General features: G+C 42.1%; 1 protein-coding gene across 1 annotated transcript in view; it reads right to left on the bottom strand.

Moving 5' to 3' along the window:
* The window catches only part of Dnajc1 (DnaJ heat shock protein family (Hsp40) member C1), a 139205-nt gene that overhangs the window by 775 nt on the left and 122486 nt on the right, over positions 1–15944 (bottom strand). The window contains exons 9-11 of the mRNA XM_048368017.1: positions 12665–12784; positions 7145–7193; positions 1774–2222 (exon numbers count right to left, since the gene is read on the bottom strand). Coding sequence (XP_048223974.1) covers positions 1774–2222; positions 7145–7193; positions 12665–12784 — 618 coding nt within the window. The remainder of the gene's footprint in view (positions 1–1773; positions 2223–7144; positions 7194–12664; positions 12785–15944) is intronic.

Below are 15944 nucleotides of genomic sequence, written 5' to 3'. Positions count from 1 at the left end.
CTAGCTCCGTGGTGCTGTAGGCCTCTGTGATAAGGGTCTAGGATAACTGCCTTATGGTCTAGACCAAGTGACTCCACCAAGGGGTCTTGAGTTCTAGAAGTCTCATCCAGTGAGTGCCTTTTCTGCATCACCAAAGACCCCTCACAGTATCAAAAATCCCAGCTTTTCCTTAACAGCCACATGTGTCTCCTTAACAGCCACATGTGTCTCCGAGCCCAGTACAAGGCAGCAGTGGTGTGGGGTGAGCACCGTGCCCTCAGCGAGCAGCAGAGGCTCTGATGTCCCTGTGGCCCTGGGCCAGGGACAGCGGGCGGCCCTCCCAGATGCCATCCTAAAGTCAAGGCTTCCAAGAGGGAGGACACCTGTGGGGCACTGAAATCCTGCTCATTTTTGGCTAAAAACAAAGGATTTCTATCCTCCAGGCAACAACCTTCCAAGGAATGCACAGTTCTAGCCGCTTCGTTCTGAGCCAACACACCCGTCCATCACATGCTGTGACCTGACAGGCAGTAGAGAAGCTCGCTGGAGAGGGAGAATCTGTGCTTCCCAAGGAGAGCCACTGCTAATGCTTGCTTTTTCTCCTCAGGAATTCTCAGCCCTCATCTTAAAGTAGGTGACAGATAACTAGACCTGCGCACTCAGGGATGCATGGCCACAAGCTAGATTTTACCAACACAGAATTTCAATTAAAAAAAAAGGGAGAGAAGCATGTAAATGAGCATCACTGTGCCCAGAGGCGGCTAGGTGGTAGTCACCGGAGGCACGGGAGGCGGGTTCCTTTCATTTCCTGTTCCTGAAGTCAGACTACTGGAGCGCACAGCCAAGGAAGGCGGGCCCAGGAGCCCTGCATGGCGAAAGGCCCAGGCCTGGGTGCTCATCCCCCCCCCCCCCCCCCCGCCCCAGATCACACAGCACAGGGAGGGAAGGCCCAGGCCTGGGTGCTCATCCCCCCCCCCCACCCCAGATCACACAGCACAGGGAGGGAAGGCCCAGGCCTGGGTGCTCATCCCCCCCCCCCCACCCCAGATCACACAGCACAGGGAGGGAAGGCCCAGGCCTGGGTGCTCATCCCCCCCCCACCCCAGATCACACAGCACAGGGAGGGAAGGCCCAGGCCTGGGTGCTCATCCCCGCCCCCCCACCCCAGATCACACAGCACAGGAAGGGAAGGCCCAGGCCTGGGTGCTCATCTCCCCCCGCACCCCACCCCAGATCACACAGCACAGGGAGCGAAGGCCCAGCCCACCCACTCTTCCTCCTGCATCTGCAGATGTATTATAGCAGGTACTAACAACTACAGACTAGAAGGCAATTAGGTTACGGAGGGTAGGGTGGGTCCTAAGCGCTGCTCTTGCGCTGCACTCATCCGTAAGTTCTACCTCAGAGCTTCGGGACAGCCCAACTCTGCTTCCTCGTAGAACGAGGCTTGTCCTGGTAGAGCACGGGGCGGACCTCCAAGCCCCTTTGGCCGTCCTCTTGTAGAGAGCCAGGGGGCAGTGCGCCCACAGGACGGCCCGCTGCCTCTCCTGGTGCCTCCTCCAGAGGCCGACAGGTCCCAGCGCAGAGGGAAATTTATTTCCACCGACTTTTATTTCAGTGCACATAAGGACTCAAGCTAGAGTGCTTATCTCCTGCCCATCCGCCTAGCAGCGAGCACACGCTTCCACGCTAGGGAGCAGCAGGGGTGGGAATGAATCACAGAAGGCGGAGAGGGGTCCAGGCGGCCGCAGCCACGCCAGTGGGGGAGAGTCGCTGCTCCCCCACTTCACCCACCTTACTCTTAGAGGGGACACATTTGGCTATTTTGTCCCAGCGGTCAGTGGCTCCCTTCGGGTACTGCTGTAACGCCAATTCCAGGAGTTTCTGTTGACTCTGAGTCCACGCCTCCTCGGCAGCAGCAGTTCTCTCTTTCCTCTGACTCTCTTCATCACTGGATTCATGCTGTTCCGACATATCGAAGTCCTTCTGCCTTTTGCCCCTTGACTTCTCCTCTGGCTCCACCTTGGCTGCCGCTTCAGGGAGCCTGGGGGCTTTCCTCCGCCGGGGCCGGCCTTCCAGGGCTGCCACCTCCGGCTCGCTGGCTTCGGCCTCGGGTTCCTCGTCCTCCACAGCGCCCTCGGCATCTTCTCTCTGAGTGATTATGTCATCCGGCAAGGCCGTGGTCATCTTGAGGGATTTGGAACTCTGGACTCTTGACTTGAGTTCAGAGAGTCTGACCATCCCTAGGAAAGAAGTCACAACACACAGGAAATGGCAAGGTCAACTCAGGGACGAAGATAATGCCCTATTCTGTATATGTCATTGACCTTCCTTCACTCATTATTCTAGAAAAGTAAGTATTAATACCCTAATTTTACAGATGAGGAAAACAAGTCTTAGAGAGTAGCAGAGGTGGGACTGGAACCCATTCTGTCTGACTCTGAGTCACTGCCTTTTCATTGCTTTGAGGAATAATGGGTACACGCAGCCAGGCTGTAACCACAGAACACAAACATCTCTTTAAGAAGTGATGACTTGGCATTTATTAGGTAAGGGTATCTTTTTTTGGGGGGTGGGGTGCTGCTTAGCTCTTTTGTACATGGCTGGTTTTCACCATCTGAGCCATACCTCTACTTCCAGCTTTTGACTAGTTAACTGGAGATAGGAGTCTCATCAATTTGTCTGCTCAGAATGGTTTTGAACCACAAGCCCCCGATTTCAGCCTCCTGAGTAGCTCGGATTTCAGGCATGAGCCACTGGTACCCATCTGGCTTATGCTTGAGTTTTAATAGTCCTCAGACTTGAAAATGATAACTCACAAAGATCCATCCAATAGGTATAAGTGAGTATCAGTGATACTCACTGATGGCTGTGCTAGTAGCCATTTTTTTGCCAGTCCCGGGGCTTGAACCCCCGGCCTGGGCACTGTTTCTGAGCTCCTTTTGCTCAAGGATAGCACTCTATCACTTGAGCCACAGTGCTATTTCGGGCTTTCTTTCTGTTTATGTGGTACTGAGGAATCAAACCCAGGGCATCATGCATGCTAGACAAGAACTATACCATTAAGCCACATTCCAAGTCTGTGCTAGTAGAAGAGTAATTATTTTGCAATCTAAATTATAGAGCTTTCATAATAATCTTCCCTAAACCAATCATGTGCTTTTGCTAAGTAAACACTATTACCCATTTCCTATTAACACATGAACTCAGTTTTCAGAATTTACAGGTTAAAGTCCACTTTCAACATTTCTAATCTGTAGGAACACTTTAATAAACAAACTACTTTCTGGTTTCTGTTTCCAAAATATTTTCTCTAGAGAATAAGTATCTTTCAAAACAGCTGTTTTCCCATTGACTGTTAAAAAGTCATCTTTACAGAAACATTTTAGTTTAAATTTTATTGTAAGGGTGAGGTACAGAAATGAGTATATTTCTTTTTGAACAGTGTTAACCCCTCCCTCATTTTCTCCCATTCCCTCCCCACCCCCATGGCCCCCCGGCCTTCAAGTTGTAAAATTCATTTTCAACATAGTGTCTAGTATCACTGTTGAATTGGTTCACCCTTTGTCTCATTGTTTTGCAGAAACATTTTTATCTTAATATCTAAAACTAAGTCTAGAACTTGGTTGCTCAATTTTTTTTTTTAATTTAAAGTACTGGACTGGGACTGTGGTTTAATGGTAGAGTGCTTGCCAAGCACGCATGAAGCCTTGGGTTCAGTACCACCACATAAACAGTAAAAGCCAGAAGCGGTGCTGTGGTTCAAGTGGTGGAGTGCTAGCCTTGAGCAAAAGAAGTTCAAGAACAGTGCCCAGACCCTGACTTAGTTCATACTTTAAACTGCTAGGTGCCAGTGGCTCATACCTGCAATCCAACTACTTAGGAGGCTGATATCAGATGATCATAGTTCAAAGCAGACTGGGAAGGCAAGTCCTTGAGACTGTTATGTCCAATTAACCACCAAAAAGCTGGAAGTGGAGCTGTGGCTCAAGTGACATAGTACCAGCTTACCAGCTTTAAATAATAAAAGAAAAATCTAAGGGACAGCACCCAGACCCTGAGTTCAAGCCCCAGTATCAGCAAGAGCACCCGCACGCACACACACAGTTACTTTAATGCCTTGTCACAAAAGATAGTGATTATGCCCCAGCTCATGAAAGAGTATCCCTGTAATTCTACGGCAATCTGTCACCCCACAAAACCAGTGTAGCAGTGTGCTGATAGCAGATGGATGAGTGACAAGGCTACAACCTCAGGAATTCCCACGTTTCCTCAGGAAATCTCAGTGACACATGTAACACACACGTATGGACACAGTGCAGGTACTGGGGTTCAACTCTGCATATTAAGTATCCCTTCCTTTCCCTTCCATCCCCTCCCATTCCTCTTCTTCCTTTTCTTTCCTTCATCAAAATTAAACTCAGAGCTGGGTGCCGATGGCTCACACTTAGAATCCTACTACTCAGGAAGTGGAGATCTGAGGATCGTGGTTCAAAGTCAGCCCAGGGAGCAAAGTCTGTGAGACTCTTATTCTCTTTTAAAACTACCAAAAGAGCCACAAGTGCAGCTGTGGCAAAAACAGCTCATGGACAGTGCCCAAGCTCTGAGCTCAAGCACCAAGATTGGCACACACACACACACAAGCACACGTGCATGCGCACGCGCTCACACACACACACACACAACCCAACAACTAAACTCAGGAGAAATCCTAACATAGTCCTTTGATCATTTTGCTCACCCAATATTGGAGACTATTACTCATGATGATAAAACAAACGGGGAGCTGATGGCCTGTAGCTCAAGTGGTAGGGCACCAGCAAGGCTGGGCTTAAACACCAGCAATGCCAGAAAAGAACCTGAGCATGGTAGCACAGGCCTGTTGTCCGAGCTACTGAGAAGACTGAGGCTGGGAGTTAAAGGCCAACCTACACAATGAAGTGAGACCTTGTCTTTAGAAAAACAAAACAAGCCCCACCCCCAAACAACAACAAAATAATGGGGTGTGTACATTATGTAGTCATTAAAATGATGTTATAAGCCTTAGCATGTAGGCTATAAAACATAAACAGAATTGTATTATAAAAATATTATACACATGTTCCAAAAAAAGTGAAGAAATAGGGGCTGGGGATATGGCCTAGTGGCAAGAGTGCTTGCCTCATATACATGAGGCCCTGGGTTCAATTCCCCAGCACCACATATACAGAAAATGGCCAGAAGTGGTGCTGTGGCTCAAGTGGCAGAGTGCTAGCCTTGAGCAAAAGAAGCCAGGGACAGTGCTCAGGCCAGAGTCCAAGCCCAGGACTGGCCAAAAAAAAAAAAAAAAAAAAAAAAAAAGTGAAGAAATAATGGGGTCATTTCCTCTGTTTCTATTAATGAATATTTCCTTCCATGTTCAATATAGCAAATATGACAAGGCCAAATAGTTTACGTGTGTGTGTGTGTGTGTGTGTGTGTGTGTGTGTGTGTGTGTATTGGGGCTTGAACTCAGGTCCATTCTCACTCTGGTTTGGCGTTTTTGCTTATGGCTGGTGCTATCACTTGAGACATGCTTCCAGTCCCACTTTGTTGTTGTTGTTAGTTAAGTGGAAATAAAAGGCTCATGGCTTTGTCTTGGGCTAGCTCTGAACTGAGATTCTCAGATCTTGGCCTCCTGAGAAGCAACGATTACAGGTATGAGCCACCAGTGTATAGCTTAAGGTCAAATACTTTCATTTGAACATGTTCCTATCTGTAGCAGATGGTCACTTCCACTTTGTGGACTGTTAACCAGCTTTATTTCTCTCAACTTTCCATTTCAAAGCATACACAATCTTAGGGTACAGCTTCAGAATTTCCAGTATTTGGAAAGAGCAGGTTTATGGCTTCAGTAGATTCACTCCTTGGAGAATTTTAATATACTGAACAAACAGAAAGATACTTAATTCCAAAATTATTTGATTCTTTGAAGGCTATTTGAAAATAAAGTAAAACAGAGTTAAGTGAATTGGTGACCAAGACCTAGTGGTATTTTAGAGAGCTGTAGGGTACTTGGATGTGGCTCGACTATCATACTAGTTCTGTGTTTTCCCCTTTCCATCTATCTGTGAACCACGCACTGCATTTATTCTTTGCTCCATGCTGCTGCTGGGGCCTCCAGATGGCAGGAAAGGGCACTTCCAGCCACAGTTGACATTTCAGGTTCCTACACATTTCCTGCTGTCCTCAGAACACTTTTTGGCCCCCATGCCAGTGCTGTAGGAAGGTTCATGTCAGTTACTTGCTCTAGCCTGCAATGCCTTTCAATATTTCTGGAGAAAGCTGTGCAGGGTGACTTGTCTCACACCATGCCTCTCTCTGCCTCTCTGCCCAAACAAATCACTTTGTTAGTAGGAAAGGAATCTGGAAATGCTCTTTCTCAATGCTTGAATCCTTCCTGGGGACAACTTTGGCGATCTCAGAGTTTGCTAATAAACCCCTGGCTTGTCTATATTACTCTCTGTGACACCCGTTTCTGAGTTAGGATGGAAAACTCAAATTCTTGGTTCTGAGTACAGAGTCTCACAAAATGAGTTAATCTTGGCAGAAATGGATTTGGAGTAACTTAAGTTCTCAGGAAAGCTGTTTATTCTGGAGGGAGTGCTGGATGGGGGAATGGTGGTAGGCAGGGGAGATGATATGGGAGTCCTGTACATGCGCATTTGTGTGATGCAGTCCAGTGTTCTCCTGCATTCCTTTCTCCACAAATAGCAAAGAACAAGGTTGTATCATTCTTTTTTTTTTGGCCAGTCCTGGGCCCTGGACTCAGGGCCTGAGCACTGTCCCTGGCTTCTTCCCGCTCAAGGCTAGCACTCTGCCACTTGAGCCACAGCGCCACTTCTGGCCGTTTTCTGTATATGTGGTGCTAGGGAATCGAACCTAGGGCCTCGTGTATCCGAGGCAGGCACTCTTGCCACTAGGCTATATCCCCAGCCCTGTATCATTCTTTAATCATACTACATGATCTCAGCACCAACTGTATGTGTACAGTCAGATTGGCTTGTTGGTACCTGTAACTCGATCCATTTGTGTTAGGATAACTAGACTTCATTGGGCAAAAGTATCACATTTGTATTTAAACAAATGATTATGAAAAGGATCAATTTTGAGAAACCACCCTGGGTTACTGAGTTAAGTAACATACCTGGGGAGCAGGTAACTGAATCCTTTAGTTGCTTGACTTTGGTTGTCACCTGTTTCAAAACATAAAAAGTAAAATCCTTACTTCCCACATACCTTGTATGTCAAGTGATCTGTATCATGTAAGGTATAAGTGAATGAACAGGGCACGTTAAGTTTTAAGTCTAGAAATTTATTTGTTAACCAACAAGAAAATAGGCCAGGGAGATTAAATGGCTGAGGGAGGGAGGGAGGAAGGAAGGAAGGAAGGGAGGGAGGGAGGGAAGGAGGGAGGGAGGGAGGGAGGGAGGGAGGGAGGGAGGGAGGGAGGGAGGGAAGAAAACTTCCCTAGTATAATAATGTATCGCATAGCAATGCCTAATATTTAAATTAACAAACATTAGGTTTCTTTATTAAAATGGAGAGCTGAAAAGAAAAACTCTGCACTAATTACCATATAACGTACAGCAGAACTCCAAGCAGGCCAATGGAGAGACTAGTTAACCAACTAGTTTAATCTGATGGACAGAAAAAGTCCCACCACTTCAAAATACCACTCCCTCTCTCCTTCAAACAGGAAGTCAGGTTGCTTGTAATGCATACACCGATCATTCATATTCTTGAAACAATTTGAAAACTTTAAATACTACTATGGATGTGTATCTGCTAACATTCAATAGTTATTTACTAATATCAATGTAAATTTTGTATCATAGTAGGGGGGACTATCTAGCAAAAGCAAAGCATTCATTTCCTTTCTTTGAAGATTCACACCTTTGAAGACTGAGTTTGAGAGTAAGGAAGGGACAAGAGTGAGGATCAGGCTCAAACCCAAGACAATTATGACCACAGAAAGCTGGTAAGTGTTCAGTGAGGATAAAGACAAAAAAACAAAAGGACATTCTTGTTCTTTTCACAATTTTGGGTACAGCTACTCTGACTCTAAGAGTAATAGAATATATATGCCAAAATAGAAAGTATATTTAGTTCATGGCTATATTACAAAGCTTCTTTTTGACTGAATAATCCACTTATAGATTTTGAAACAACCATCATAACAACATACAATTCCCCCAGTAGGTACTCTTCTCTATCTCCATGCTTACGGTGGCTATATAAAACGATAAATTTTTATTATCTTCCCTTCTCCTCACTGGCATAATGGGCTGCTTATCTAACGACACATCTCTTACTTCACACAAGGGCACTAAGGTAATTATAAAAGCCTGTTTAAATCTAACCACCTGTCTTTTGTCTTGCTGCCTACCTGGGCCTTTTCTAAACAAGGAGAAAATCCCCAATCAGTCTGTTATCACAACCAGAATGCAGGAGATTAGTGGCCATGGAGAGAAGCAGAATCCATTTACATCCTTTCAGGCAAGAGAATAGTATTACTTCACAAGCAAGAAATCTGAGGCTCCCTGACCTTAATTTAGAAAACCTGCAGTTAATAATCACCTTCAAGTTGGTTTTACATGCCAGACAGTTTTGTTTCCTCTGTTGTGACAATGAGTGTCCTTTGTGGTTACTAAAATTATTTGCCAAAGGGTATGTATGAATATTTAAAATACTTAACCATAATAAAATAGGTTGTAGGTATAGGTAGATAAGTTAAAATACACATTGTGTCAAAAACATTTTAAAGCTATAACATTGCCTAAATTTACCCAGAAGTTGGCAATCAAACTTGGCTAATTATGACAAAGGATATACTTAATTCCTTTCCGAATTGAGAAATAGTACAAGTTTTTCACTACTCTGTCAACCCAAATAAAGAACCAGATAGATCCCACCACTGCCTCATTTCACCTCTCCCCCTATGAGGTCAATTGTTCTGCAAGGGAAGAGAAGCAAGCCCGAAGCTACAAATTTAGCAGGGAAGCCAGGTCAAAGAACAGCTGTGCAGAGCTGGGACAGACTGGTCAGTGTGCAGAAGTAAAGGGAAATACGACGCCAGCCAACTAAGCCTGGCTTTTCTTCTTTCTTCATAATCAAATCGTTAATGAAAACAAATCTAATTAACACCATAAGTCAAAAAGATGAAGAAGTGAGCTTTTAAAGTGTGATAAACTTCCATTTAGCATTCTAGTAAAGAAACTGCTAGTAAATATTCTAGTAAAGAAATAGCTATTTCAGCTGATTCACAAAACTCACAAATCATATTCCTGTGTGTTATTAAAACGAGTTAGCTGAATCTTCAGATAACAGTTCTCTTTAGAAGAGTGTGGCTCTCCTCCCCTCCCCCGCTCTGGACATGGAGTGCATAGTGTCAAATGCATTATTATATATAATAATGTTGAGAGGCAGTTACAAAGACATATTCTGATGCTATAGAGGTTTAGGTGTATTAACTATTTCTCAGAAACTCTGACATGAAAACAGAAAAAGTAAAAACACACACAGTCTCTCACTCAAATAGTTATGATTGCTACCTCCTTCAGGGAAGTCGTGGAAGGAAAATTTCTTTAAAGTAAAAGGTTTACCTTTGCACCAAGGCTACTCTTAAGTGTAGATATCTAGATCTAAGAGTCTCTGTTAGTTTAAGCACATATATTCTTAGCACTTTTTTAAACATTCATCTCTTGGAAAACAAAAAAATTCAACCAAATTTTAATGAAAAATTGGATACAATTTCTACTCAATTTTCTTTTAGCACTAACCATAGCACCTCAAAGAAATATAAAAAGTTCAAAGTAGTTTTTAACTTCAAAAGAGACACTAAATTAGCTGTGTGCTATATTCTCTATCTTTGCAACTGGAGAAAAGTTCTAAGCCCTTTTACACCAACGTTTTATAAGCTGTTAGGAATTATTTTATTATTTTTAATTAATCATTATATTGTTAGCAGCTGTATAGTTAAAAGCCATTATATTTTAAATGCCATAACCATAGAATATCTTTAAGGTGGTTTGATATTCCTGATAAGCCACAATTAACTTTTACAAGCAATCTTAAAGTGAGAAAATAAAATGTACATTCCAGCAACTCTTAGCAGAAGGGGTCCTTTGGTTTTCCAGTCACTCACAGCAACTAGAGTCCTCAAGAGTAGCAAAGAAAAATTTTGTGGCCAATAGAATCACTGTTTCCTCCAGAATTATACTTTAACTTTGAAGTGAATATGATGTGAAATATCTCATAAAAACTTAAATAAAAGTCTTGTGGGGTTTTTTTCCCCTTTTATTATTTTGGTGCTGAAGATTGAACCTAGATCCAGGTACATTCTAAACAAGCAGTCTATCGCTGAGCTACATTCCAATGCCAAATAACTCGGGGTGTGTGTGTGTGTGTGTGTGTGTGTGTGTGTGTGCGTGTGTGCGTGCATGAGTATGTATGTATATGCATGTGTGTATACATGTGTATGTATATACAAGTACTAGGGCTTAAATTCAGGATTTGGGTGCTATCCCTCAGCCTTTTCAGTCAAGGCCGGAACTGTACCACCTGAGCCATAGTTTTATGTGTCATTATTTCTTTCTGCCAGTCCTGGGGCTTGAACTCAGGACCTGAGCACTGTCCCTGGCTTCTTTTTGCTCAAGGCTAGCACTCTACCACTTGAGCCACAGAGACACTTCTGGTCGGTTTTTTTTTTTTTTGTGTGTGTGTGTGTGTGTTTGTTTTTCTATATATGTGGTGCTGGGGAATCGAACCTAGGGCTTCATGTATATGAGGCAAGCACTCTTGCCACTAGGCCATATTCCCAGCCCAGTGTCATTATTTCTACCTGGGCTAGCGTTGATCCTCAGATCTCAGCCTCCTGAGTAGCTAGGATTACAGGCGTGAGCCACTAGCCCCTGGCTGGTAGTTTTTTTAATACTGTTTTTTGGGGGTGAGGAGATGGAAACAGACTATGATTTGGACTCAGGGTCTTGGGCTTGACTGAGCCCCATCTCCAGCCCTAAAAGTGACTTTAAAAAAGACCTATGTAATAACAACAATATTCATGCACGTTATTAAATATTTTCAAAGCAGTTCCTAGCCAAAATGAAAAGATATTTTGACAGTATATTTGTTTCTAAATTTAGAATCTTTAAGATTTACTACAGAAAGTACATACTTAACATACTTAAAAGAAGTTTTATATTTGTCATTGTTGTTTGGGTAGCTGTGTTTAATAGTCATTTAGCGGGTCTATTAAAAATGTACTTTCCAAATAGAGCTAAAAGCATAGTAACAGAATGAAATGGGAGAAGGGGAATTTAAATATTTCAGAGCCCTTAAGAAATTTTGAACTACAAGATATATCTATAGTAAATTCAGTAAAGAATATTTACTATCCTTTAATAACAGCCAGGCACTCAGTAGCACACGCTTATAAATCCTAGCTACTCAGGAGGCTGAGATCTAAGGTTCTCTGTTTGAAGTCAGCCTAGGCAAGAAAGTCCTTGAATCTCTTATCTTCAATTAACCACCAAAAAGCCAGAAATGGAGATGTGGTACTAGACTTGAGCAAAAAGCTGAGAGAGAGCTGGTGCTGGTGGTTCATACCTGTGATCCTAGCTACTCCGGAGGATGAGATCTGAGGATCGTGGTGTTTTAAGGCCAGCCCAGGAAGAAAAATCAGTGAGACTCTTATCTGAAAAAGCTGGAAGTGGCGCTGTGGCTCAAGTGATAGAATAGCTAGCCTTGAGCACAAAGAGGCTCAGGGACAGCACCCAGACCCTGAATTCAAACCCCAGGACCAGCCAAAAAAAAACAACTCAGGGACTTCAAGCCCCAGGACAGGGACAGACAGATGGGAAGGCGGGAAGGCAGGGAAGCACACACACACACACACACACACACACACACACATGCGCACACACACACACACAATTAGAATAGATAAATGATGCAAGTAAGAGTGCTTCAGTTTTGAACATTTACTAAGTGCTTAGAACATGTTTGGTACTATGTAGGTGCTTTTTAAAGTGTTATCTAAAAGCATTCAAAATGTTACGCCAACTCTTCTCCAGGTAAATACTTGGTTTTCTAAATGTTAAGTATGGTCATTCACACATATAATTCATATCAATGGCCACATGGATGTGTGTGTATACAGTAGTGGTTGTATATAAGAAAATAGACACACATGTGCAAACTTAGAATGGTTTGTATCATCCTTGAAATAAAAAGGCAAACAGTTGCAGTATAAGAATAGTACTCTAATTAATCCAAACCACCTGTCTAAATACACTGGCAATCTACTTCAATGCTAAAAAGATCCAGCTGAAATACAACATCTCTAATTTCTGATCAGTTTGAAAACTGTCTTTTCCACAATTAAAGGGTCACTATAAACATAAAACTTGGCATTGTTTTTCTGTGACTAGGTTTCAGTAGCATTACTCTCTAAACAGTACAATTCCTCACACAGCTGTTAATTGTGAAAGAGGGGGCTGACTCACATCTGCTTCTTGCTTATTTCATTAATGGTTCACTTCCAGGTCCTGGAAGAATTGCAGCCTTTCTCCAAAGATAATGTAGGACCCATCTACGTCTACCTCCTACATAGTTGGCTTGTTCTGGTTTGTCACTCTCTATACAAAGCAAATCTGAGTGAACTCACATCTGTCACAGATCGACCCAATTCGTGAGCAATCTTTTCCCATCGACCTGGCGTCCCTCCTGGGAACTTAACCATACTTCTTGTCAGCTGGCTGAGGTCCTCTTCTGTCCATTCAGGTGCCTGGAAAACATTAAAGAAAAGAAAGACAATTGAGAGAATGATTGCTAAAGCATTTAACAAGCCTGTGACATAATTGGCAATATGCTTTCTGCAAACCCAACAGCACTAAAATGTATCTAACAGTTTGATAAAGGCTTGATATGCATGTTTAGGATCAGAAAGCAGAGCTCTAGCAGCCTTTTAAAGGCTTCCTATGTGTACACCAAATAAAAATATTTTCAGAAAAATCATTTTAATCTGAGAAATCATTATTAAAACCTATGTAATGAATTTTCGCTACTAAATGCAGTGCTGCTCACAAATGTGTTTATATGACTATTAAAATTGTTTTTTTTTTGTGTTTTATTTTTTGTGCTGGTCCTGGGGCTTGAACTCAGGGGTGGGCATTGTCCCTGAACTTTTTGCTCAAGGCCAGCAATGTACCATTTGAGCTACAGCTCCACTTCCAGGCTTTTTGGTGGTTAATTGGAGGTAAAAGTCTCACAGCCTTTCTTGCCTGGGGAGACTTTGAAACTCGATTCTCAGATCTCAGCCACTTGAGTAACTAAGATTACAGGTATAAGCCATCAAGGTCCAGCTAATGAAGTTAAATATGTATATATACATATATATGTGTGTTTATATATATGTGTGTGTGTATATGCAGAGAGAGAGAGAGAGAGAGAGAGCTTAAAGATTTAAAGAGCAAGAGCTGGATTCCAGTGGCTCACACCTATAATCCTAGCTACTCAGGAGGCTGAGATCTGAGATTGTGGTTTGAAGCCAGGCAGGGAAGGAAAGTTCATGAGATTCTTATCTTCAATTAACCACCAATATCCCAGAGGTGGAGCTGTGGCTGGAGTGGTAGAGCACTAGTCTTGAGCACAAAAGCCAGGGACAGTGCTCAAGCCCTGAATTCAAGCTGTAGGGCTCTCTTCTCTCTCTCTCTCTCTCTCTCTCTCTCTCTCTCTCTCTCACACACACACACACACACACACACCAACAATGAAAAAGAGTGGGGGAAAAATACAAACAAGAATAAAAACGTGATTAAGTAAATGTATTGGTTCAGAATCAGAACTGAAAGATGTCTTATTCATTTTATGTAGCAGTAGTTAATTTAAAAAATAAGTTTAACTTATCAAATGATAGCATTTTATAAAACTGAGGAACAATTAGAAATTCTTAGGATCAGACCTAAACCATTCAGTGCATGAAAAAACAGTATTTCATTTTTCAGAAATTCTTCTAAAAGTTGACCAAATTATTTCTAAGTAAAAACACCTTAAAAGACTACAAAACCACACAAAAATCCTAACAGCAACCATGTTTTCTATAGTTTACTGCAACAATACCACTGATAGAACATAAAACTAATAAGCAAAGAAAAATACCTACTGAACAAGAAAAAATATGTGCCAATTATTTTTATACTGTATTTTATTTAGCCCTAAGCTATCTCCACCAGAAGCAGTAACTACAGTCATATTAAACAATGCTTAAAAAGTCAGCGGACTGAGGAAGCCAACCTTATTTTCCTTTGCTTAGAAAGACATAGAAAGCAAGAGAGAATAAGAAAGGGAAAAGGGGAAATGGGAAGGAAAGAAGGAAGGAGGGAAGGAAGGAAGAAAGGAAGGAAGGAAAAGAGGGAAGGGAAGGAAAGGAGAAGGAAGGAAGTGGAGTGGAAAGAAATCTTTGAAATAAATACCTTTTCTAATCACCATTTCTGATAATGAACAGGCATACATCAGGCAGTTTGCATTACAGAACCATCAGCACAGAACAACAGTCAGAGGTGAGTGACCCCAGGGACTATCTCCACAGCTCCAGCAAAGCTTCTCCCTGACACTAATCCTCCCTGTCATTCTCCCACTGTGCTCTAACCACGCTGACATCCGCCTGCTCCGCTGCAAGCTTAGGGGCCCTTACTGACTTTTTACTGTCTCCCCCAATCAATGGTTCAAGCGTGCTCTTTTCACCATGTCCAAATGGCAGCTTCACTCATAATCAAAGTGCACTGCCCCTGTTAAAGGGCTTTCCGAAAGGCTCTCCCATTTGCATTCATTTGCAAAGCAAACTACTTTTATTCACTTTGTTCTATCAAGAATGTTCCCTGAAGCAGATAAATTGGCATAAATACAACCTGCCACTTAAGAGTCAGTAAATAATAGCCAATAGTAGGGAGGATTTTATCAATCATTCTATTTTGTATCCACTAAGAGCTGAAAGCCTCAAACATATTCATCAGTATAGCCCCTACAATACATGCATAAATTCACTTACATAAAACGTGAATTTGGGGTCTGGTAAAAATTTCTTTGACATTTAACAAATATCAGAAATCTAAGTCTTCATATCAGATGATTTAAAAATTTACACAGAGGTTCTTGTGGTTTTTTTTACTTAAAAAATTATTAGTTCAGATACCATTTAAGAACATAATTGGATTTTTAAGGAAGTGATATTTTTACTGCTAAAAGCCAAAGGTTTAATAAGCTTACAAATTAGTTTCAAAGATGCCAAAGAGTTAAATTTTGAGTAGAATTTAAAGAGAAGCTACCATTAAGAGCATTAGGTTGAAAGTGCATGAAGATATACACTTGATACAGTATTAAAACCATATGATGTATTGATGCAATTTTCCACTGAATGAAATTATCTAATTTCTGTAGTAGTTTTAACATTCTGGAGCAACCACAATTGTCTAAAATGTTGAAAATGCAAGTCACTGTTTCACATAGAAAATCAGTTAAAAGTAATTTCTGTTTTTAACAGACTGCCTTTCCAAATATGCTACACATACCAACAATGAGCATTAGGAAACAATGTAATTTTAATTCCTTGTTAATGAGAGTCTAAAAGTAAAATACCACTTATGTTCTGGGAAGGGAAAACTTTAAAGAAATATTTGGATCGATTTTCCTGAAAAACCACCCAATGGTAGGACCAATTTTCCTGTTTCAGTTATTTCATGGCCATCATTTTTATTATTAATACTTTAATAATAGCTAGGGCTATAATCTGAAATCTGAGAGAAGCCTTTTAGCCATTCATTATTCTCTGCTCTGCAGCTGTACGGCACTTGGGTGAGTGTGTAATTCCTCAGCAATAGTTAGGTTGGGCCTTTAGAAGCAACAGAGCCCACTGTGATTCAGCTACTAAGCAGCCATGAGGGTGGCTA

The sequence above is a fragment of the Perognathus longimembris genome, chromosome 18 (assembly GCF_023159225.1).
Source record: "Perognathus longimembris pacificus isolate PPM17 chromosome 18, ASM2315922v1, whole genome shotgun sequence".
Lineage (NCBI taxonomy): Eukaryota > Metazoa > Chordata > Mammalia > Rodentia > Heteromyidae > Perognathus > Perognathus longimembris.
This window is presented reverse-complemented; position numbering and strand designations above follow the sequence as displayed.